Source organism: Anser brachyrhynchus (assembly GCF_964034855.1).
Source record: "Anser brachyrhynchus genome assembly, chromosome: 2".
NCBI classification, from domain to species: Eukaryota; Metazoa; Chordata; class Aves; order Anseriformes; family Anatidae; genus Anser; species Anser brachyrhynchus.
This window is the reverse complement of record NC_137695.1, coordinates 128,040,452-128,063,758: the sequence shown is the minus strand read 5'-3', so window position 1 is coordinate 128,063,758 and position 23,307 is coordinate 128,040,452. Positions and strand designations below refer to the sequence as shown.

At 39.7% G+C, this 23,307-nt stretch overlaps 1 protein-coding gene across 4 annotated transcripts in view; it reads left to right on the top strand.

Annotated features, from left to right (window-relative positions):
- STAU2 (staufen double-stranded RNA binding protein 2) overlaps positions 1-23,307 on the top strand; it is a 168,338-nt gene that overhangs the window by 35,674 nt on the left and 109,357 nt on the right. For all 4 annotated transcript variants that reach the window (XM_080581626.1, XM_080581624.1, XM_080581627.1 and 1 more), the window contains exons 6-7: positions 13,916-14,075; positions 19,736-19,843. In XM_080581626.1, coding sequence (XP_080437752.1) covers positions 13,916-14,075; positions 19,736-19,843 — 268 coding nt within the window. The remainder of the gene's footprint in view (positions 1-13,915; positions 14,076-19,735; positions 19,844-23,307) is intronic.

Here is a 23,307-nt window from a genome sequence, read left to right as displayed (position 1 = left end):
TTCTATGTTTCACTGTATTATTTAATTTCTCAGGCTCAACCTAAAGAAATTTCAGTCACCAAGCCTGCAGTCGGTTCATAGTAATGATGCTTTCTGATGATGTGGAAATATGTTCTCTTGAAGGGGATTGAGGTTGCCAACTGATAATTTATTAGGTTTTATACATTACCAGTTGAGACAGGATGCAGAGCAAAATCTTGTACATCACAGTGTTATTACCCTCCTGGTGCATCAACGTTACGGCGTAATAATCCACGCACAGATTTATAAATGAATTCTTTGTGTTCATCTTCTGCATGCTACATTTCACTTCCCCTGTCCTGTTTGTTCCCAGTTGTTGCGTGCCTCCCACACAGACATATTGTTATAAGGCAAGTGCTGAGTACAGCTGTGCTAGGATTTTTCTTTGCTAGTATTTGTTTCTAGGAAAGGAAAAGGGAGAAAGTCAGTCCATTTCCTGTTGGTTTAAAACAGCAGAAACATCTGTTTGTCTTAAGACAGTTTTCCCAAAAGAACAGTGGCAAGGGAGCTTGCAGGTGATGAGCTTTGCCATTGCCAGTAGCTATCAGTTTAGACAATAGTGATTAGTATGGTTGGCTTAAAAAAAAAATTAAAAAAAATTCCTAAGTCTGTCAGAAAATGACGGAGAATATTTATTCGTGCAATAAAATTTTTGACAGCTCATGTTTAATTTCTACAGCGTTTTAAATCATAAAAAATGCATTGAGTGTCTGGGATCAGAAAACCCAGATCCTACAGTGGAATCTACAGGCTCCATTAAGCTCTTCCCGAAAGCTGTTTTTCTGTAGTCGCCTCACCCTGTTACGATGAAGTTTCACAGCGCTCACAAAATGGTGTTAGGTGATGCGCCTTGACACGGGCAATGGAGTCATTCCAACAAATTCATGCTATTGCGGCTATCCGCTACATTAATGGGTACATTTAACCTACCAGAAATCAATAGTATATATACTCTTAACTGTATTTAAAATATTCATTGATAGCTGTTAAAAATAATATAACATAGCTTAAAAACTGAGCACACAGAATACAGGGCAAATTCTGTGGATAGTGCAGAGCATTCAGGTGCTTCATACCTCTTCATGCCTAAAATGTGATGCTAAAGACATGACATTTTAGACCATTGCAGTCTTCTAAACTCTCTTCACTCAAAATTTAGTAATTTTGTCAATGACCTCTTAGCCCTACTTACAGAGGAACTCCTGTGTCTGAATTCTTCTCAGGTTTTTTTTCAGTTGGTTTCAAGATATTGCGAGCTCCCCTGACCACTTGTTTTCTTGCTCTGTCTGCTAAGAGGACTGCCCTTGCCTTTTGTGGTCCTTGGTTCACATTTTGGTTATTTCTCCTGAAGCTTCCATCTGTGGACAGGATTTTAGCAGATCCCTTTCTTTGGGTTTTTTAAACTTCCTCCAATATTTGCTCTGGAGAAGGTACCTCTGGCTCCAGACCCATGTCTCTGACTGTCAGCTGTGATTTTTCTTTCTCTGACTTAGGGTGAAAAACACAGAGGGGTGACATACAGATCTTCCTCATCTTTGTTTGCTTAATGCGTGTCTTTCAACACTGTTGTTCCAGTTGGGAGGGTTCCTGTGAACCTTCTGACTCAAAAATCTTCAGAGCCAACATCTTGCTCCGGCACTTTTGGAATTTCTTCCATATCTTGGCTTTGCAATTTGTTGGGTGTCCCCCATTCCCTCTTCTGTATCTGGTTGTTGTAAGGCAGTTTTATTTTCAGGATACAGACAGAAGACTAGCATTGTTGGTATGTATGAAAATAAACACTTATTCAGACTGCTCTACCAGCAGCTGGAACATTTTGGTTATATTTCTTTCTTTCCACAGCTAGCTTTTTATTCATGCTTTTGTCCTGTGGTTCTGCTGAACTGTGGATATTTCAGTCGAGAGATCTGTGAGACATTAGGCTCAATGGAAGCGAGCCCAGATGCCCTCCTCTCTTGTTATGGCCTTTCTGCTGTGTCCAGAACCTGAACACTGGTAACCAATAAACGTGTTCTCTTTTCTTTGCCTACATTTTGGTAATGCCACAGCTCAACTGCTGTTAAAGCTCCAACAGTACCTTGAGAGGCTATCATAATTTTCCTGACAGAAGCAGGTAAAAGAAGGTTAGTGGCTAATTTTTACCAGATTTAATAACTCAATAACATCTTACTGGAATTGTAATGGAAACAGCATCTCTCCTAGGTGGAGGTCAATGTCCCTTTTGAACTGAAAGTTTTGCCACAGACTAAGAAAGAACAAAATTTTCTCAAAGAAAGGTGCTTTAAGATACATTTATAACAGGATTCTTTTATAAAGGAATCTAAACACACAACTTCTCATCAGCAGCTACTATATTGTAGTTCCTCCTTGTTTTTTTTTCTGAAGTCATAATTTTGGTAGCTGCTAGTTTTCTGTGAAAGAAAGTACAAATAACATCTCTTCCAAAATGCTAATTCCCAGGATCTTCTGAAGGTCTGCTTGTCTCCCTAGGATCTTTTTAAAGAAGGACAGTTTAATTTGGTTATTGTCAAAGAAAGGATAGCTGAACTCACAGCATCATGTACTTTGGCACCAAGTGTTGTTTAGATGATTTGTTTCACTGAAGCAGAGCTGCATCCTCCAGCATTGTAATAAAAAAGCAAAATCATCTTCAGAAAAACAAATGAAAACCAACCAACCAACTAACAACCTTTCTTGTCTTCAAGTCTCTTTGAGTCTCTTTTCCATGACAAAAGAGGAGAAAATGGAGTCCAGTCATCTTACTAACTTAGATTCAAGTCTGACGTTCATGCCAGTGAAACAGAAGTGACAATTCTTAAGATGGCCAGCAGCAGCTGAACCTTATTTCTGCTCAATAGTGGTAACTCTCTACACTGAATTTGTTTATTAAGTCAGAGATCATAACCGACCTTTTGGGTACACACCTGATCAAGTGTCTTTGGTATCCTTATCCTCCAAGTCTTTTTCAGAGCTCCTGCCATCTAGAATACAGTTCCACACCATCTTATAAACATTTCCTGCTTTTTAGCAAGTGTAGGATTTTACATTTTAGTATATTGAGCTAAGACAATCCAACTTGTATTTCCGTGTTAGTATTCACCATTAAATTGTACTCAGTGGACCAGCTGAGGCAAGTCACGATGCATCAGTGACCACTAGTACTGCACCCTCATTGCAGTCCTTTATACATTTTGTTAGCAGTGACTTTATATTTCCTTGTCAGTCATTGCTGCAAATCCATTAGTTTGAAAATTGGAAGCACTGAAAGCTATTCATGCTATTCATGAGTAAGCTTCCCTAGCAAATACTGCACTTTTTATGCTTTTGTGTAGAAAAGAATTGAAGCACTGAAAGACTTCACCACTCTTCTACCATTTTTCCCATTCCAATCTTTGCTGTAATTGATTAACGGGCTTCTTCCCTCCTTCTCTCCCCTTCCCTTTCTAGGTGTAGATAAAGCTTCCTTTGTCAGGCCATCCGTGTTGTTTCCAACTTGTTGATAGGATCAATGCCGGGCAATACAAAATGCACTCTGTTCCCAATTGGCCAAGCTCTCTCTATCTCCACATTTCATTTCTGTACAAGTCTGATGGCAAAGATGGTAAGATTTCCGGACAGAAGCTGTTGCTGGCCGTGATAGTGCACGTTTAGAGGATGATAGCTGGTGAGCTAGGAGAGCATGTTCAGCTGCTGAGGGGAGGCATACTAAGCCATAATTAAGTATGATTTTTCAGTTTGTTCTTCGTTTCAAACCTTTAATTGCCAAATTTGAAATGATAGGTTACACTTTTGACTCAGGGTAATGCCATTTAATGTCTGTATGTTTACATTCCTCCAAGCTGGAACAGAACGTACACAGATAGACACGAGCTACTCCAAATTAAGTTAATTTGGATGGTGAGAATCGCTCTTTAAGCTTTCTTGGGCCTTCTTCCTCTGTGCACTTTTAAGTCACAGCATTAATTAAGTTCTGTGAAGTCCTAGCCCTTAGATGCTTTTGTTTGTAACATTTTTATTAGCATTATATTACCAGTATATGATAAAATTAAATGAATGAGGTACTTTATTTTTAAATTTGCTTAGTCCAGAGGCTGGCAAGTGACATGATTTTTTTTTCAACATGAGTTTCTTATATAGGAAGAAAATGAAATTGTAGTCAGATATGCAACATTGTTTATGTTCTTTTACCGTAATGGGTATTTGGACGGCATTCTCAGTAAGCACTCTGCATGCTTTTAAAGATTAGTGAGTAATACAGTTCATGGGAAATTTTATGAGCTGAAGTAGATAAGAGTTTGAGATGTTTGTCTTCTGGATGTCTGTTTTAACCTTTAAGTATGCAGTGTACATCACAGCTTCATTATGTTTTCCCTTTTATTCTTATTGTACTTGTTTTTAAGTCACAGAAAAGAACATTTTCTTTTTACTTCTATTTATCTTTTCTTCCCTCCCCAGTCTCCATCCCCATTTCAGCATTGTCCACTTGACATTTTCAATGCCTTAAACACTGGAGGCAGTGTTCTTGTTATGTTCTTACAGTATTTATGCTATTTCTGCAGTCAAGAATAGGTTGAAGTTGTGTTGACCATTTTCATGACTTAGTTACTTGGTTGACAGATAAAAAATACTTCTCCAGAGGAACATAACATTTTGTTTTGTGCTCTCTTCTTGATTTTAATTGTTATTTTTTTGCCTTTTTTTTTTCTACCCTAGTCTCCCTTGTACAGTACTTTGGGAAGTTCATCCCATGATCCTTTTTTTCCTTTTTTCCCTTTTATTTATTCATAACTTTTTATATTTTTCTTCCATATCTCTTGCACTAGTTTGTCAGGCTAGCTTTGAGACCCTTCTGCCACCTTGAAAAGTGCTTCTTTTAATAAGGGCTTTAGAGTGAATCTGCTAGTATAGGGAGAAATAAAAGCGGAAGCAGAGATCTGAATTTAATGTGCATGTAAGCACCTCTCTACAACTAGTGCCCCATAGCTGGCTCGGTATGTTTGTTGTAGTACTTGTTAGGTTAATCCGTGACTGTTAAAGTATGTGATTTATGATGTCTGTAGCTTTCTGTTGGTTTCTTCTAATTACTTTTGATGAGGAACTGTTTTTTACTTGTCCATGTACATATATTCTTTACTGCAAATGGTAAGCAAATTAATGGTGTGTGCAGAGAGTAAATATTGAAATATTTATTTCAGTCAAAAGTCAGTATTGAGCAACTTGGAATTCAGAGATAGAGTGGTGTGGCAATATTATTGTCTTGTCATCACAAGTTCTCATGGGAAGATTCCAAGCTAGATAATGTTATGTAAAACTGAATCCCCTTTCCTTTTGTTTTTTACTTAGAAATGTTTGAACAGATTTGATACTGTGATGGTGAAAACATGAGTCAATTTTTTTGATTATGCTAATCATATTGTTCGAAAGAACTGCATAGTCTCTGGCCCACTAGGAGAAAAAAAAAAGAACAGTGAATCATCATTAACTTCATGAAATATTCACGGAGTCAGCAAAAAATTGAAAAGAAAGCTTAAATAAAGACAGGGAAGTAAAACAGGATAAAACTCAGTCTGATGTTACTGTATACTAAAGGTAGAGTATGTCTGACTAATGTGTTAACCTTGCATGTGTTAGCTCATTTTTTAGGTAGAGAGTAAAGTAAACCTGATATTGTGGGATTCAGTGAAGCATTTTATAGCATTAGATAAGGATACTGTTTTTATTAAACTGAAGGAGATGGGGGTTTGTATAAGAAATGCAGGGTGGGAAAGGAGAAGAAAAATAATCAGTATTAAAAAATCAAACGTGGAGGAAGATTATTAAGTGCTATTCCTCTTCCAGTTTTAGAATCAGTGTTTTAAATTACTTTTGTTTAAGGTGTTTGCACAAAAAGTTGGAAAATGGTCATGGAATGTAGAAAGTGTCATCACTACATGGGAAGATCAAAACACACAGGAAGAACTGGATAATTGTGAGGACCGATGCATTTGAACTGCCTTGAGATTAGACTTCCCAGTATAAAATGTGAGATCAAGAATATAGGCAATCAAATCAGTCTGATTTGATTGAACCAGAGGAAAGGCAGATGTGATTTTTAGGATGTGTTGAGCAAGGCATTTTTGGTAAAGACATATAAATCCTTTATAAAAGTATATAAATTACTTCTGTAATACTGAACACCGTCAGTCTTTCATATGGTTTATCGTCTACTGTGATTAACCCTTATGTTCAGGAACAGGAGCAAGTATAGGGACGAGCTATGAAGGATTATGAGGACAGCGGGTAGCCTTTAATTCAGCAGAAAAATTCTAAAATATTGTGGCTTGCTCGCTTGCAAACCAAAGGCTGAGAGGGAACAGAAATGCTGACCTTGAAAGGTGAATGGAACAAAAAAGTAAATGAGCTATGTAAGTTAAAGGATAGTGTTGGCACAAAACAAAACGTGGAAGTATAGGCAGGCTGAACATTAGAAGATTCCTAAGTATCATCTCAGCTTCTAGATCATCTTCCCAGTAGAAGTACTGGAAGCATGCATCTGTTTTGTTTTCTAAGAGACCTTGATGACAGAGAGGACTATATAGTGCCTGCAACTCATGGCACTTGATTGTTTAGTTCAGGATTTGCTTACATTCATACATTTGAAATACGGAATTTGGGGATTTTGAATGTCTTAAAATAGAAAGCTTCTTTACTATGTTTTCTCACTATTTCTTAAAATATATATATATATAAACAGATGCTTTTGAATCTTTTTTTAATAATATATTTCCACCACTTGATTATTCTTTACAATTTTGACACAGGCAATTAAACATGATATTCTTTATGGGGGTTCTATAGCTGGGTCAAAACTGGCTTCATAAACTGGTAGTAGGACATATTAAATAGAGAAAAATATTGACTCATCCAGAATTAACTACATTAATTTTATCAAATTTTTTAAAGACTCAAATTATAGTTTAAACCATTTGGTGAATGAAGGATAATCTGGGACAAGTTTGCATGATTTATATATATGTATTTCTTTTTATCTCATCTGTGTGACTGAGGGGATGTCAACATTATGAAAAGTGAAAACAGTAATAGGCTGTATAAATAAATCAGCTGAAGAGAAACTTCAGAAATTTATCTCTCTATCTAAAAAGGGATGTGCATGGCTAAAAGTGAAACATCGCGCTCTGTCTTGCTTGCTTGAAGAATGCTCTTGGAGAATGTGGAGGCAGTCTAGAAGAGGACAGCCAGACTGATTCAGGGATAGTGGGCTGTGGTTCTCAAAAGGAGTCCCTGGAAAAGAGTCTCTTTGTTCCCAGGTGTTGTTGTGGAGCTGCTGAAAGAACCAGAAGGTAGACTGTATGAAGACAAAAGTGGCAATACTGGATGTTTCCTTCTTCAAAACGTAGAACGCACATCTGTAAGAAATCCGTGTGGCTAATGGACTGCCTAGAAAAACAGGCCATGGCCAGGGAACAGCTGCACTAAGCAACTTGCTCCCCTAGAGAAATTTCAGATGTTATGGAGAAGAAGTTGTTCGCAGCGAATGCTGTTTCCTACTCCCCTGCACAGCCTGTGGCTCTCTGTCCCTCCACTCGCACAGCTCCCAGCGTTGTTCTGGTTGAGCCATGTCCGCGGGGCTGCCAGCTTGACTGAACCGCAGTGGAAAAGGAGCCCGAGGGACGGGAGCAGAGAATGGCCCTTTCAGCATGGAGCTGGCATCTGAAGAATGACTTTGCTGTACCAGTTTGGATCTCATGTTTTAGCGGCCCTCGTCTTGGCCAAACCGGTCCTCGTTCCTCTTCACTTGCAGTATGAAATGGGAATAGGACAATAATTACTGTAACACTTCTGTAGTGGGGAATTAATGGGTTTATTTATTGTTTTTTACATAGGTGAAGAATACGTGGGCCATTAGAATTTAGACAAAATCTCGCTGGAGTTTTTAACTGGAGGCTAAATCTAAATAAACTTTCTGGTTTCCTTGAGCTTCAGCTTGCACTTGTTTTTTCCCCCCTTCTAAGAATAAAGTAACAATATTTATCAGAAACATTTATGCCATTGAGGAATCCAGAGAAATGCAGGAAATGCAATATGAACGCATAACGTATGTACTAATACTTTATTTGTCTTTGTGTGTGTGGATTTGATGGCCAAAAAGGAAGAGGCCCCAAGGGCTCCTTAGTATGCAATTAATATTTTGGCTAGAAAAGCAGCAGATTGTTTCAGTATGCTTACATGTTATGACATCATATTCCAGTAAAATTATAATGAACAGAATTTTTGTTTGTCTCTGTGGCAAACCAAAATGAGTTTTCTAATTGTCAACAGACCTTGGTGATTTATTTAATTATAGTGGCGCCCGCTCACACCGACTTAGTTAAGGTCTGTCAGCATTTCTGTTATGAACCCCTATTTTTAGGGGTTTATAACTAGTTGTAAATATTTGCTCATTGCTGGAACTTGGCATTCAAGGTCACAGTCATAGATCAAATATCCTTTTTCAGGTTTGACTATTCGATTCTGATACCAATGGCGTTTGCTAAAATGTGGGTTTCTGATGCTATGGAACTTAGAGGGAATGAAGGGAACCTGCTTTCCAGACCTCATATGTCAGAGATCTGAAGAAGGTCTCAAATGTCCAGGAAAGCCAGATGAAGATTAACTTGTTTTAATAGGTTATACGTGACTGCTTGTTAAAGTATTATCCTTTATTATGTTCTGAGTGTATCATTTCATATGTGTATTGCCTTCTGTTTTCTGTTCTTGTAGTCTTTTGTCATTTGGATGTGCACGACAGTTTTTGCTCTGTGGATCGTGTCAGTATCATGTGGGAATCTTTTGTACGTAAGGAGTTTCTCCAAAGAAAAATTCTAACCTTTGCAGCTGCAATGTAGAATACAGGGAGATGCATATTCTTTAAATGTAGGTGGTTTAAAAAACTTTCAGAAGCCTCATGAGTCTGTGTGTGAAGTGCTGTTGTAGAAATCCTGCATGCTCCAGCTCAGTGACTGAACGGATCTACAGAGGGCTAAGAAGTGTAGAGGTCAAGTGCTTGTGACAGAAAATACTGTGCTGCTCTGTTGTTGTGTAATAATCAACAAATTTTATCTGAGTGTCCAAGATTGTTTTTCAGGCCTTTTGGCAACTAAAATATATATTGGGAAGGTTTGTTAGTGATCAGCGGCAGGTAGGACATCTTAACTAATCAAGGTGTGGCTCCTCTAATGAGTGTGCCTCTCGGATGCAGAGGCAACCTGTATTAAAACTCAGTTTAATCATTGCACTCTACTTTCAGGCCATAATAATATGATTACTTTTAAGGCTTTTGTTAATGCAGACACTGTCCTCACACTGAAAAGCAGAGGATGTTTTGTTTCTATTCGATACTTTCCGTGTTGTGGAGAAGCCAACATCCTCACCGATTTAGGCCATATTCTAAGGATTTCAGGTGCTCCTTTGCACGTCCCTGGCAGTGTTCATGTTATCAGTGCTCTTAATTCTGCTTGAGGCCATGCAGAACAAGAAAAGTTTAATCGAAACCATGTAAAAAACTAATCATTCTGCCAATGCCAAAGAGCTGCATGAGGCTCTAGAGCCACAGGCTGAATATCATTTTTCCATATTATCACATAAATAGCTCCCTAAACACTCTTTAAAAGAAAAGGTGGGGAGGGGTGAGGGAAGGAGAGAGGGCCTGTTGCGGGATCTGAATGTGTGAAATGGATTAAGGTTCATAGGCTTTCCTCCATTGCTTGTAGTGGAGAGAAAGATAAGTCTGCTAGCTGAACGAGAAGCAAGAACTTCTGATGGATTTGGAATTTCCTCAAATATAGGTAGCTCCTAATGGCACTATCATATATTTTTTTTTCTATGAAAGAAAGAGAGGGGGTCTGTTGCTGCAGGGAGAGGATAGCTAAAGGATGCTGCTGTGCCTAGCAAACTCTAGCAGCCCCAGTATTCGGAGCACTCCCACCTCTCAGAGCACTGCTCTCTCTGGCAGCCAGCTGATGCAGCAGCTTGCACAGTAATTCACACAGGATGGGGACAGACACTCTGCTGAGGACAATGTTTGTGTGTTCAGCAGTGGTGGTGACACACCACGCAGCACAGTTCCAAAAACCATCTGGTGAAGCTGTCCCTGGTATATCAGAGGCCTTGAGTCAGATCTTGCTCCAGAGGGAAGATGAAGCTCTCCAAACCTCCAGCTGCAGGGAGTGCTGAATCTGGGGTAGGAGGAGACAGTGTTGTTTTTTTTTCTACAGGAGCTGTGGTTTGGCAGAGGATCTGTGTTACCATGTAAAGGAGATGCAGAAAGAGGTCAGCAAGCTGTGCTAACATCACTAATGAGTAAGGGATTGATCTTCTCTATGACACTGCAAGTACAAAAGCCTGAAACCCCAACTGTACCAAAGGAGGAGCAGGGAGAGTTGGTGCTTATTGGGCAGGGAGATGGAGAGTCCTGAATGGTGAAGGCTGGAAGCCTGTAACTTTTAGCATCAGGAGGAAGGCTCCTGCTCCACCAGCAGCTCTGCATCTACAGGTTCAGTGCCATGGCAGCAAGAGCCTGGGATCTCTCAAAGCGTCCAATCCAGCTGAGCCTGAGCCCTGCAGCATCGCCACAAGGAAGCAGCAGTGGACAACTTTCTGTTACAGGGGATGGAGACCCCTGTCTGTGAACCTGACCTGCTGTGCAGGGATGTTTGCTGCTTGCCAAGGGCTTGGATTGAGACACTATGGAGAGACTGCCAAGGGTTGTCTGCTCCTGTGCACTACCTGCTGCTCTTCGTTGTGGGCACCAGGGGACACATGGAACCTAACAGTCACGGCTACGTGACTACAGAGAGTGGCTTTTTACAACTGTGGCACCCTCTTTGAGGATCAGTGCTTGGAAGAGACAGGTTGCACCTTACCAAGTGAGGCAAGCGCCTTTATCAATAGGCTGGCCAATCTAGTGAAGAGAGCTTTGAAGCAGAAGTAGTGGAGAGTGGAACTGACCTACAGTCAAGTGAGGAAGTGGTGGACCGAGTTAGTAGCAAAGATGATGCTGACAAGAGAGACCCTGAAACCAGCAAAGCAGGGGTATGCAGACAAATAAGGAAGAGCCTACAGGACAGCATGATGGAGGAAGGCCTTACACCTTGTCTGTGAAATCAGCAGTGTTGGGTGCCCACCTGAAATGCACTTAGCACAGGGAACAAACAGGAGGAAAGGGAGGACTACATGCAGCTGCAGGGCTACAACCTCACTGGAATCACAGAGACGTGTTGGGATAGCTCATGCATCAGGTGTGCTGTAATTGATGCTTACAGGCTCTTTAGGAAGGACAGGCCGACATGGCAAGGGCAGTGTGTTGTGCTTTATGTGAGAGCGGTGGGAATGCACAGAGCTCTGCCAGGGGATGAATGACGAGACACCTGATCGTTCACGGGTCAGCACTGGAGAGCAGACCAATGTGGGCAATACTGTGGTGGGTGTCTCCTACAGACTGTGTGATTGTGAAGAAGTAGATGAGTTGTTTTTCACGTAATTGGAAGAAGCCTCGTGGTCACAGGCTCTGATCCTCATGGGGCAGACTTTGACCACCCTGGTATCTGCTGGAGGTACAGCACAGCAGGGCACAGGCAATCCAGGAGGTTTCTGGAGTGCATCAGTCATGACTTCCTCATGATGTACGAGAAGATGCTAAAAGAGCCATGTTTGTTTAGTTTGGGGAAGAGGAAACTAAGTAGGGGTGGGGAGCTGACTGTGGTCTTCACCTATGAGTGGTTGTAAAGAAGACAAAGCAATGCACAACAAGAAGTTAACAAGCAACAGATACATGTTTCAGCAAGGGAAATTACAGCTATGTGTGAGAAAAAAAGTTCTTCCAGAAAGAGTGGTCAGACATTAGAGCAGATTGCCTAGAGAATGTGTTGAATTGCCTTTGGAATCTGCAGCTTTGGAGATATCCAAAATACCTTGGACAATGCCTGAAAAAGATGCTGTAGCTTTGGAGTTTGACCCTGCTTTGGGCACTGTAGTGGACCAAATAACCTCCAGGATCCTTTCCAACCTGAGTTATTCTATAATTTTATGAAAATATTGCATAAGAAAATGCATTTCCAAGCCTTAATAATTCCCTATAACCGTGTTAAACTGTAAACAGGAAAGCAAAGAAAGTACCCACTTCTTGCGTGTCATAAAGGCAACTTAGCTCACCCCTCCAAGGCCCTATAGCTGGAGGCTTGTTGGAGCCAGTATTATGGTTTTGCTCTTTCCATATAAATGTATTGTTAGAATTAGGCACAAAGTTCAGGGACACTGAGACTGGAGTGCTTATTCACACTAGATTGGATTTGAAGTGTGCTGCTAACTGAACAAGATTGTATTTTGTTTTATAATTGAAACAAATCAGTTGCAGTTATTAATGAAAAGTAAGAAAGTATTTGTACAAAAAATCACCACCTATGTCAAGACAAAAACAAAGAGAGCACGTTTTAATAAGGATCCTTTAAGAGGAAGAAGGAAAAACGTAGTACTTTGCTGTGCTTTTGAGTGATTCTAATTTTGTTGCGATGGACCTAGCTCTTGGCGAAGCTTTCAGAATTCCAGGCTTTTTTACGTTGTTGTAAAGTTACGTTTCATAAATGAGAAAACACTTCTGATATGTGTGTATTTTTTCCAAGGAAGAAATCTCCAGTGTGTTAGAGGAGACACTGAGAAAGGAGCCTCAGGCAGACTAGACCATAGAGCATGAAGCAAATTCCCTCACCTATATAGAGTATGATTGAAGGACTTTATTCATGATTTTCTGTTAAGATTATAATTTTAACAGTGACTACAAAAAAAAAATCTGTGCTGAATTACTTTTTCTGAGTCAGGGGTGGTGGTGATGGGGAATACTTTTCTGGAGAAATGCTTATGTAGAAAAACTGTTATGTTTGTAGTTGCCACAGTGCTGTGACAGGACCTCTCCAAACCGAGAATTGCATTATATCTTTTTCTTCATTCTCTGCTAGCAAAAGACATGTTTCAGGGTAGGGAGCGTGGATTGAGTTAGCTATTTTTATTACTGAAAATAGAGTTGATGATATGAATAAAGGTAGTGCTTCCATTGAGGTATAATAGCTCTGCTGGTTCATAGGAAAACTTCATTTTTTGGCTTTATCTTTCTTTCAGTTCCTTTCAAACATATTCAAAACAACAAACCCTGCCATTATATTTGGAAATTTTTCTGTAAGGGGGAAAAAAGGGAAGACGGTGGGGTGGTGATTGATGCTTTTCTTTCAGTGCCTGCAAAATGTTTGGCTACCACAGTGTTGGAGGAGAGCTTCTCCCTACCCTCTGTTACACTTTTGGAAGAGAAGTCCTTCTTATCCTCTACAACAATATCAATACTTGAACATATTGAGGCCAGAAGTACATAGTCCGGGTCCCTCGCTCTCTGATCTGATTTTCCATCTGTTGTCCCCAAGAGCTGGGCTACGCAGGCTTGTTTCAGAGCCCTTGTGCGAGACACCTCATGTTTCTTCTTCCTCCATGCCACTTTCTCCTGCAACAGGAATTGTGTCCCAGGCATGGCTTACACAGGAGCTTTCAGTTGTGGGGCTAATCCTCTCAAAACTCAGACCAGAAACAGGGCAGAGCTGCAAAGCTTGTTGCAGGGGAGTGGAAATGTGGGTGAAGAGCTGGCGTGCATGTAGGAGCTGCCATCAGAATCACCAGTGGCCGTGCTGATGAATGGTCATGTATTTGAGTGCTGGGTATTGCTATGTGAGGCTGCGTATTACTGTGTGAGGGAAGATAATGTTGTACTCCTAACTACTGCTCTGTATTGCATACAGTTGATGGTTAAAATTCATGACTTGCATTGCTGCTTTCTAACGTAGAGGATTCCATTAATATGTTCGTTACTTCTTTACAGGTATCACTGCCCAGTGCCTAAAATATTCTATGTCCAGTTAACTGTTGGCAACAGTGAATTTTTTGGTGAAGGAAAGACTCGTCAAGCTGCTAGACATAATGCTGCAATGAAGGCCCTTCAAGCTCTCCAGAATGAGCCTATTCCAGAAAAATTACCTCAGGTTTGTGTTTCAGAAAGCGTACTGTTCCCAATCTTCACATTAAGGTACCAAGTCCAACAATCTACTTACCAGTTTTTGAATGTTTAGTTTTTAGTGCTTTTTTTAAGGCATATTAGCCTTAGTAACAGAGAAGCAATATGAACAAATCGTTAGTATTATTTCTTTATAACTGCACATCTAACATAGAAAAAGACTTAAATAGTAAAAATAAGTATGTATTTTAAAGATGAGATTGTCAACAGATTAAGGAAAAATTAGAAAAAAAAATATTAGTTTATACCAAAAGTCCAGAAAATGTTGACTTAAACAGTGACTTCATGAAGAATGAATTATTAATCTTAAATGTCTGTTGTGCCATAAATGTGGTCTTAAGTGACTTTGTCTCCAGAGTACCTAAGACCATGACAGAGCTCACTGACATCTACTGCACAGCTGTCTGATGGTTTTAGTCTTTCAGCTGTTTAGTCCTTTTTTGAATAATTAGCTTTCTCGCTGCTGTGTATGTAAATGGTGTATATTGCTACTTAAAACGAAAATAGGGGCATATTTAAAAATATTTTAGCAGAAAATTAGTCACAGAATAATCTTTGCAAATGAAAAAGACAAATAAAAATAAAATTATTTTAAAAAGTGAACAATAAAATTGCCCAGTCAAAAAGTCAAAACAGGAGACAATCTGTTTTTTTCTTTTCTATACTGTTTCTGATGATGCCTGTTAAAATCCTGTGCACAATACAAAACATTACTGAAAGTATCTTCAGTGTCTTGTATTGTTGTTCTAAGCTACTTTTTAAGAATGAAATTTTTCTTTGTCATAAAAAGATCTATGTTCTTTCTGCCTCACCCTGGATCCATTTGTTCCTTTAGATCCAAAGAGACTTTGACTCACCCTTTTGTTTTGCAATGTCATTTTTGAGGATCAGGAAATTCTCTCCAAATTCACTTATTTCATATCATTTGTTCGTGTTTTTTTTTTTTTTTTTTAACAGAAAAGTTGTTAAAAAAATACTATGTGAAGTCTTAGGAGGAATCAGTTTCTTTTCTCAGTGTTCATTCCCTTCCTTTCTCTTCTGGTTTCCAGATAAATGTATCAGTTGATGATAAATCTTAAGTGCAATCCTGAGTGGGAATCTCGTATTATGGAAACATATTTTCAGCTCAACATATTCTTAGTTTTTGAAAATTATGTTTAACGTATTTTATAAGAAGATTCTTTGAATTCAAGATATGAGTTAATGAGATTAGAAAGTGGACTATTCTTATCTAACTGCATAGGATAGTAAGTCGTAAAAGGAAGTAAATAATATATATAAATAACATGGATGCATACCTGATTTATATACTGTTTTCATAGCCTGTGTATGTATGGTATTTACCTAGCAAAAGGAGTAAAATCTTTAATTAACATTCTTGTCTAATCGGGTCTGTTTAGTGTCTATTTAGATTAGTGTCTATTTGGACGTGCTGGCTTTTACGAGATGTAGTCATGGCACATTGAGTTTCCTAAATTCTTGTAGCATTCTCTATTGTTGTCTCTCTCATGAGGTAATGAAGTGACTTTATTCTTCCCTTTACCACAATAAATTATGTATGTTAACTGAATCAAGTCCACTATTAGCTATGAGAAAAAGTAGGAATTGTCAGGAGAGAATACTGTGGGTTAGGCAAGACAGTCATGTAGTTACTGGTAAGATCTGTGGGAGTTCAGCAGCTGAAGACCAGATGGGATAACGTAGGATCTCAATATCAGATGTCTGTGTGTAGGAAAATGAACTCCCAAGGAAAACCCATGTGTCCTGGTCATGCTGAGGCTAAAGGGAGCTGGCAATGGGGTAGTGATGATGAAGAATCACCTCTGTCTCTTTATGGGTTAGAGTCATGGGTGACTGGAGAAGGCTGGAGGTGACATGGGAGAGCTGCATTGTACAAAGTTGGGTGCAGCTATCTGGAGAAGTGGCAGGTTGAAGCAGAGTTTAAGGCTTCATGGTGCCAAGATTTGGGCTCCTCCCTGTTTCTGGTCATGTGAATCGCAGAGTGGTGGGATATGCCTTCACCATGGGACTTGCTCCATCTCAGTAGAGCTCTGCTTCCTTCAGCAGAAGTGACCTGTTGGGATCAGCCAGGGAGGATGCATGATTCATGACACTTCATGCATGCATTAGAGCTATATGCCCCAGGCACTTCCACTGTGCTTCCAGTGAGAGCAGAGTGGGGAGAGAGAATCATAGAATATCCTGAGTTGCAAGGGGCCTGCAAGGATCATTGAATCCACACAGGACCACCCAAAAACCAGACCCTGTGCCTGAGAGCATTGTCCAAATGCTTCTTGAACTCCAGCAGGCTCGGTGCAGTGACCGCTTCCCTGGGGAGCCTGTCCCAGTGCCCGACCACCCTCTGGGTGCAGAACCTTTCCCTAACCCCCAGCCTGACCCTCCCCTGTCCCAGCTCCATGCCGTTCCCTCGGGTCCTGTCGCTGTCCCCAGAGAGCAGAGCTCAGCGCCTGCCCCTCCGCTCCCCTGTGAGGGAGCTGCAGGCCGCCATGAGGCCTCCCCTCAGCCTGCTCTGCTCGGGGCTGAACAAACCAAGGGACCTCAGCCACTCCTCATGTGTCTTGCCTTCTAGACCCTTCACCATCTTTGTAGTCCTCTTTCGAATACTCTCTAACAGTTTTATGTCCTGTGGCACCCAGAACTGCACACAGTACTCAAGGTGAGGCCATGCCAGAGCAGAGTGGGACAATCACTTCCCTTGACAGGCTAGCAATGCTGTGCTTGATGCACCCCAGGGTACTGTTGGCCCTTTGGGCTGCCAGGGTACACTGGTCACTGGACACTTCAACTTGCTGTCAACCAAAACCTTGCTGAGGACAGACCTGCTGAGACCGATCTGGCCCTGCATCCCATTAGTAACTCAGTGAACTTCACTGGAATGGGATTTGTGGAAAATAGCATAATAAGCACATGGTTTTAACGTTTGGCCTTCAGAACTGTATTTCCTTTATGATGCTTCTGTATATTCATCTTCCACCTATGTTTTCCTTTTTTTTTTTTTTTTTTTAACTTAGTTAAGGGTAAAATTACTTATTCGTATTAAACCATTGGAAAAGAATATTATCATCTTAATACTTCCCTGCACAAATGTGTGGGAAGCAGAAGGTGAGAGCAGAAAGAAGAAACAAGCAGCGAACAGCACAGGGGTATAGGTAAATCTGAAGCTGCTCTCATAAAAGAACTATTGTGTGCCTGCCAAAGCACCTTGCTGTCTCATAGATTTGAGGCTAAGAAAGGCCTTACAATTAAAGTGTCAGTTCTGGAATGAGGATCAAATTTAAATTCAAATTACTTGGGACACTCCTGAACATATTTTACCTTCCTGAATCTGGGGAAGTCAGATGACTAAGGCTTGAAACTTCATTGCGCAGTACTAACGCTTGAGCCTTAAAGTCTGTGTTCCTCCCTAGTTTCCACTTGCAGTTAAACTCTCTGCTATGTTTGGTGGAAAAATATGCAAGGACTGAAATTTTAAGGGCAGAAGGGACTTTCATTGATTTTCCAGACCAGTATGTTCATATTAATTGGGAAATCTTAAACACTAATTTCTACATTAGACTCCACATACCTGGTTAAGCTAGAGTGTAGCTGGAAAACCTAAAAATTCTTGACTTAAAGGCTTGCTGGCCAAGTGCACGCAATATCGAGACCAGGGAACTCTGTATTATTTTATGCAAATTATGCAAGTGACTAATTATTCCCTCTTTCAAAGATAAATTAAATGGTGTGAAGCTAAATGAAGCTAAATTCATCTAGCTTCATTTTCTATGTAATAGATATGTTCTTGTCTTTGCTAAATCTAACCAAGAGCTATCAAATATCTCTCCCCTGTATGTATTTACAGTTTATACTTAAGTAATCTTTTTTTTTTTTTGTAGAACTGATGGTTTCCATAGTGTCTCAGTGTAAAGTTGTTTTCTCTCTAACCAGCTGTTCATCCATTTGGCTTTTTCATCTGCCTTTCAGATTATCAGCATCCTTTATATATCAAACTTAATTGAACATCATATTGAATAAGATTTTCATTAAGGTTGTTACTCCGCTTTTCATTTGACATTCTGTATATCTGAAAATACATTTTGACTTTTAAATATTGTCCTTATAACTCTGTACAGTTGATTATTCTCAGCAAACCTAAGTCCTTCACTGAATCAATGCTTTGCTTGTCCTATAATGACCTACATTCCTGATTTCAGTAGTACTTTACATTCCATTATATGAAATGAGCTAGAGGTCCTACATAATTTCATTCTAACTGCCCTTGTTGCAGCTTTACACTGTACCCTTTATTTTCAGCATGTTCTACAGACTTTATCAGTTTTGTCTTGTATTTAGCTCCAGATCAATTGCAAGGAACTAAATTGCTTTTTCAGAGTCAAAATTTTGCAACCACTTAGTCAGACAAACAGTGCTCCAAGTCTTCATGTTATACTTGACTACTGCTGCAATTTCTGGTCCTGCTTTATGTTAGATAAAATAGATATTAAGAATTAACAAATGGTAGATACAATATTGATAAATGTCATTGTTATTGTGAAGAGCCTAATGTTTTTTGATGTTTTTTTTTTAACTTCAGTATCTGGATTTTGTAGCTGTGCTGGTGGTTGAAGATTTAGATCAGACTTTATTATGTAAGATGGAAACTCTGCAGGAATCCACCTAGTTCAGCCCAAACTTCTTTGATGTTTACCTCCACTAATAAAAAATTAGGATTCTAGCCAAGGCTAGAAGGTTGTTCAGAGATCCCAGTTTGAAACATTCAGAGCTTTGCAGTTTGAAAGTAGCTGAGAGTTAAACCTCTGGGAACTAAGGAAAGTGTGTCCTGGGGGCGAACACCAAAAGGCAGCAGTTGCAGAAGGTGATAACTGTTTGGTCCCCATGCTGGTGGTTGTCTGAGAAAAATAGGGCTTACCTAAAGTGCAAAGCAAAGCTAAATTTTAGGCAGGATAATGTTTGCATATGCCTTTTGTTTTTTTCTCTCTTATCCTCTCTGTTTGTTATGTTCCTATGGATAAATAAATAAAGTTCTGTGTTGAGCAAGCTGTTCTCTGTCACTACCTTTTCATACTGGTCGTAACTCCCAGAGGGAAGTCTACGGAGGGGCCATTAACCAGCTGGACCTGCTGAGGACACCTGTAACCTGGTGACCCAGTCAAAGTGTGGGGGTGATTCACTGAATTTCTTCTGAGAGAAGTACAGTCTTCAGCCCTTCTTAGCAAGTGCAGAAGACTTGCTTGGAAGGGGTACCCACAGAGAGACTATAAAGCAGGTCACAGGTTCTTTAATACTCATGTTTGAAGCATGTATTCAGACGATTATTAGCTGTGCCTTATTAATGGCTAATTTGTACAAGTTATTTTGTTATCTGTCATTAGTTTATAAAATAATGTGTACGTGCTACTTTAATGTGAAGCATAACTGCATCATATATATATATATATTCACAGGTCAGCAGGTGGCTGGTAGTGGGGTGCTGAGATGGGTCTACAAACACTGATTTACAGCGTGACAGGAGAACTCAAAAGTGTCTGAGAAGTGGGGAAAAGAGCATGTTATATTCCTTTTTATCTTCTGAAAAATTTATTGTGATCACATGTTCTTCATTTTCAGAATGGAGAAACAGGAAAAGAAACAGAAGAAGATAAAGATGCAAACAAGTCTGAGATAAGTGTAGTGTTTGAAATTGCTTTGAAGCGCAATATACCCGTCAGTTTTGAGGTATGTGTTCTGTATGTATCTGTTTGCTGAGAAGGTATTTTAAAAACCAATAAAATTCAACACAGTTGAAAATATTTATTCTTTATGGATATAACAGTTAAATTCATGTGAGTTATAAATAGATAATTTTGGTAATGTATCAAAATCATAGAATCATAGAATGGTTTGGGTTGGAAGGGGCCTTAAAGATCATCTAACTCCAACCCCCTGCCATGGGCAGGGACACCTCCCACCAGACCAGGTTGCTCAAAACCCCATCCAGCCTGGCCTTGAACACCTCCAGGGATGGGGCATCCACAGCTTCTCTGGGCAGCCTGTGCCAGTGCCTCACCACCCTCATAGTACAGAATTTCTTCTGAATATCTAATCTAAATCTAACTTTTTTGGTAGATTTAAAACCAAAATCTACCATTTGGTTTTAATGGTAGATTAATAACTATTAATCTACCATTAATGGTAGATTAAAGGACAAGGAATAATCCTTGTGCTATCACTACACTTCCTAACAAAGAGTCCCTCCACAGTTTTCATATAGACCCCCTTTAAATATTGGAAGGTCACTATAAGGCCTCCCTGGTGCCTTCTCCAGGCAGAACATCCCCAGCTCCCGCAGCCTGTCTTCACAGGAGAGGTGCTCTAGTGCTCTGATCATCTTTGTGGTCCTCCTCTGGATTTATTCTAATACTTTCATGTCCTTCCTTTGCTGGGAGCCCCAGAGCCATACACAGGGCTCCAGGTGGTGTCTCATGAGAGCAGAGTAGAGGGGGAGAATCACCTCCCTCAACCTGCTGGCCATGCTTCTTTTGATGCAGCCCAGGATGTGGTTGGCTTTCCGGACGGCAAGCTCACATTGCCAGCTGTTGAGCTTCTCATCCACCACCAACCCCAGGTCCTTCTAAAAAGAGCTGCTCTCAATCCATTCTCCACCCAGCCTGTATTTGTGCTTGGGATTCCACTGGCCCAGATGCAGGACCTTGCACTTGGCCTTGTTGAACCTCATGAGATTTTCACAGGCTCACCTCTGAAGCCTGTCCAGGTCCCTCTGGATGGCAAACCTTCCCTCCAGTGTGTCTGTCAACTGCACCACACAGCTTGGTGTCATTGGAAAACTTGCTGAGGGTGCAAGTCGATGAGGGTGCTGGCGATGTCACGGACAAAGATGCTAAGCAGCGGTGGTCCCAATGCTCACCCCTGAGGAACACCACTACTGATCTCCACCTGGACATTGAGCCATTGTCTGAAACAATTTGAGTGTGACCATCCAGCCAATTCCTTAACCACTGAGTGGTGCATCCATCAAATCAAATTTAGAGACAAGGATATTGTGAGAGACAGTGTCAAATGCTTTGCACAAGTCCAGGTAGATAATGTCAAGATGTAAGGCACTGAGTTTTTATTATTAAATTAAGCGCTCTTTCAAAAGAATTATAACCCTAGTATTTGGTTGGAATCAAGTGGATGGCAGAAGGACAGTTCAAGTGTCTGTTTTATAATGCTAAACATTGTAATCAGTGGCCATGCTCAATCTGACTTGAAATAACCTTCAAAATAGAGTCAGACAGTCTTTGCTTTAAGTGTAAGCATTCATACAGTACAAAAGTTCCCATTAAGACACTTTGCATGTGATGCTCTGTTTTCAGAAAATCAAGACTATCTTTTTATCTTTTACACTGTTTGATTCCTTATCTATCTCTACTTAAGCCTTTATCTATGAATCTGCTTCTGACACCTTTGTTTACCTTAAGTAACAAAGAATATTTGGAATAGCTCCAGTGCAATCAATGAACTGGCTGGGAGAATGAGTGATAGCAACAGCAGAATTTTTCCGATGAGAAAGTTCTTACACAAACTGGTTGTAAAAATCTGATGTTATTGTGTTAGGAACCACCAGACTCCAAATCTCTTTTTATTTATTTATTTATTTAATGCAGAAAAAGCTGATGTAAGTGGCATGTTAAAGTAGTTGGCTTTTACTTTTCTGCTAATTGTTGTACATGCATACTGAGTAACTGTGAAAAGGACATGCCTATACTGGTGATGGTTATTTTCTCCAGTCGTTTTTCCGTTTGAAGTATATGCACATATTTGCATACCAAAAAATAAATAATGGTGTGGCATCTCGTACAGTGTGCTTTATGCAATTTACTGGTGTGTTTGGCCCATATCCGTGGGTTGGCCAATGTCAGATGAGCTATTTGGACCTTCTGAGAAATCTGTCACAAGGTAGGTAAGGGAGCCAAAGATACTGAACGTTGATTTTGACTAAGGAATTCCTTGGTTTAACAAATGGGTATGTACTTTATATATATGGTCTATAATTGCAAAAAAATATCATATGAACTAATTAGAAAATTAAGAAAGTAAAATCTTGAAGGGTGTCTGGGTTGTTGGTGTATCAATTTGCGGCTATGTGGAAAGAATGCAATTCCTGTGTAAGATCAGACAAAATGGAAATACACGCCAGTGTTTCAAAAAGGAAGGTCATAATTAATGTTTCAGTTTTCACACAAGTCATTTTCTACCTTAAGTATTTAAAAGTATTTGGAATAGTTCCATACAAGTCAGTATACTAAAATACAGCGAGGTGAATGGTCATGGATCAAAGAATAGCTTGGATGTTGGAATGGAAAGAGAGGTAGTGCTTTGAATATGCTCTTAACTTCATTCCTATGATTTAGCTTGTTTAAGGGAGAGCATTTAGTAAGGAGAGAATGAAGGCAGAGATGCTCAGTACGGGAAAAGTCTAATGTGTCCCTTGCCAAAGAATGTTAACAACGTTGAAAAAGACGTTTTCTTGCTCTCCTGACAGGTTTTGTGTTATTTCCTGCCTTTAAATCTAAGTGTAGGTGACATTTTAAAATAGAGTTTTGATTTAACTTGGTACTGGCTTATATTTCAATAAATCTGCTAAGCAATTATGGGTAATCCCCAGGATCTGATGTTTCTAATAGGATTTTATTTACAAATGGTTTTGTGTTATTCCAGGCAGGCATCAAAGCTTTCTCTAGCATTTTTTTGTGCGATAGCTATAAAATGATCTGCCTTTTCTTCATGAAGCTTTAGCAAATGTTCCAACAGTGCTGTGTTATGCAACTAAGTAATGGTCATAAAGATACGTAAAGTTCTATGTAAACACATTCTCAGAATTGCATAAGGGGTGCAAAAAAAGGAGAGCATGTAGAGCCCAGTGATTTTCTTTTTTTTTTTTTTTTAAATACGAATATGACTGTTGAACCAGTACATGGTTTCATTTCAGCTGTTCTGACAAAGGGAGTTATGCACTCATTCTGTTCATCGTGTTTTGTATAATATGCTAGTTTTAATTGTCTAGGAGCTTTAGAATTTTAAGGAATTTCTATCTATTAATTCGATAACTAAAATAAAAGTTCTGAAAAACAACAAGCTTTATGCCATACCTACCATAGGTGCATCATTACTTAACCTTTATTTATCAGCTTACCATT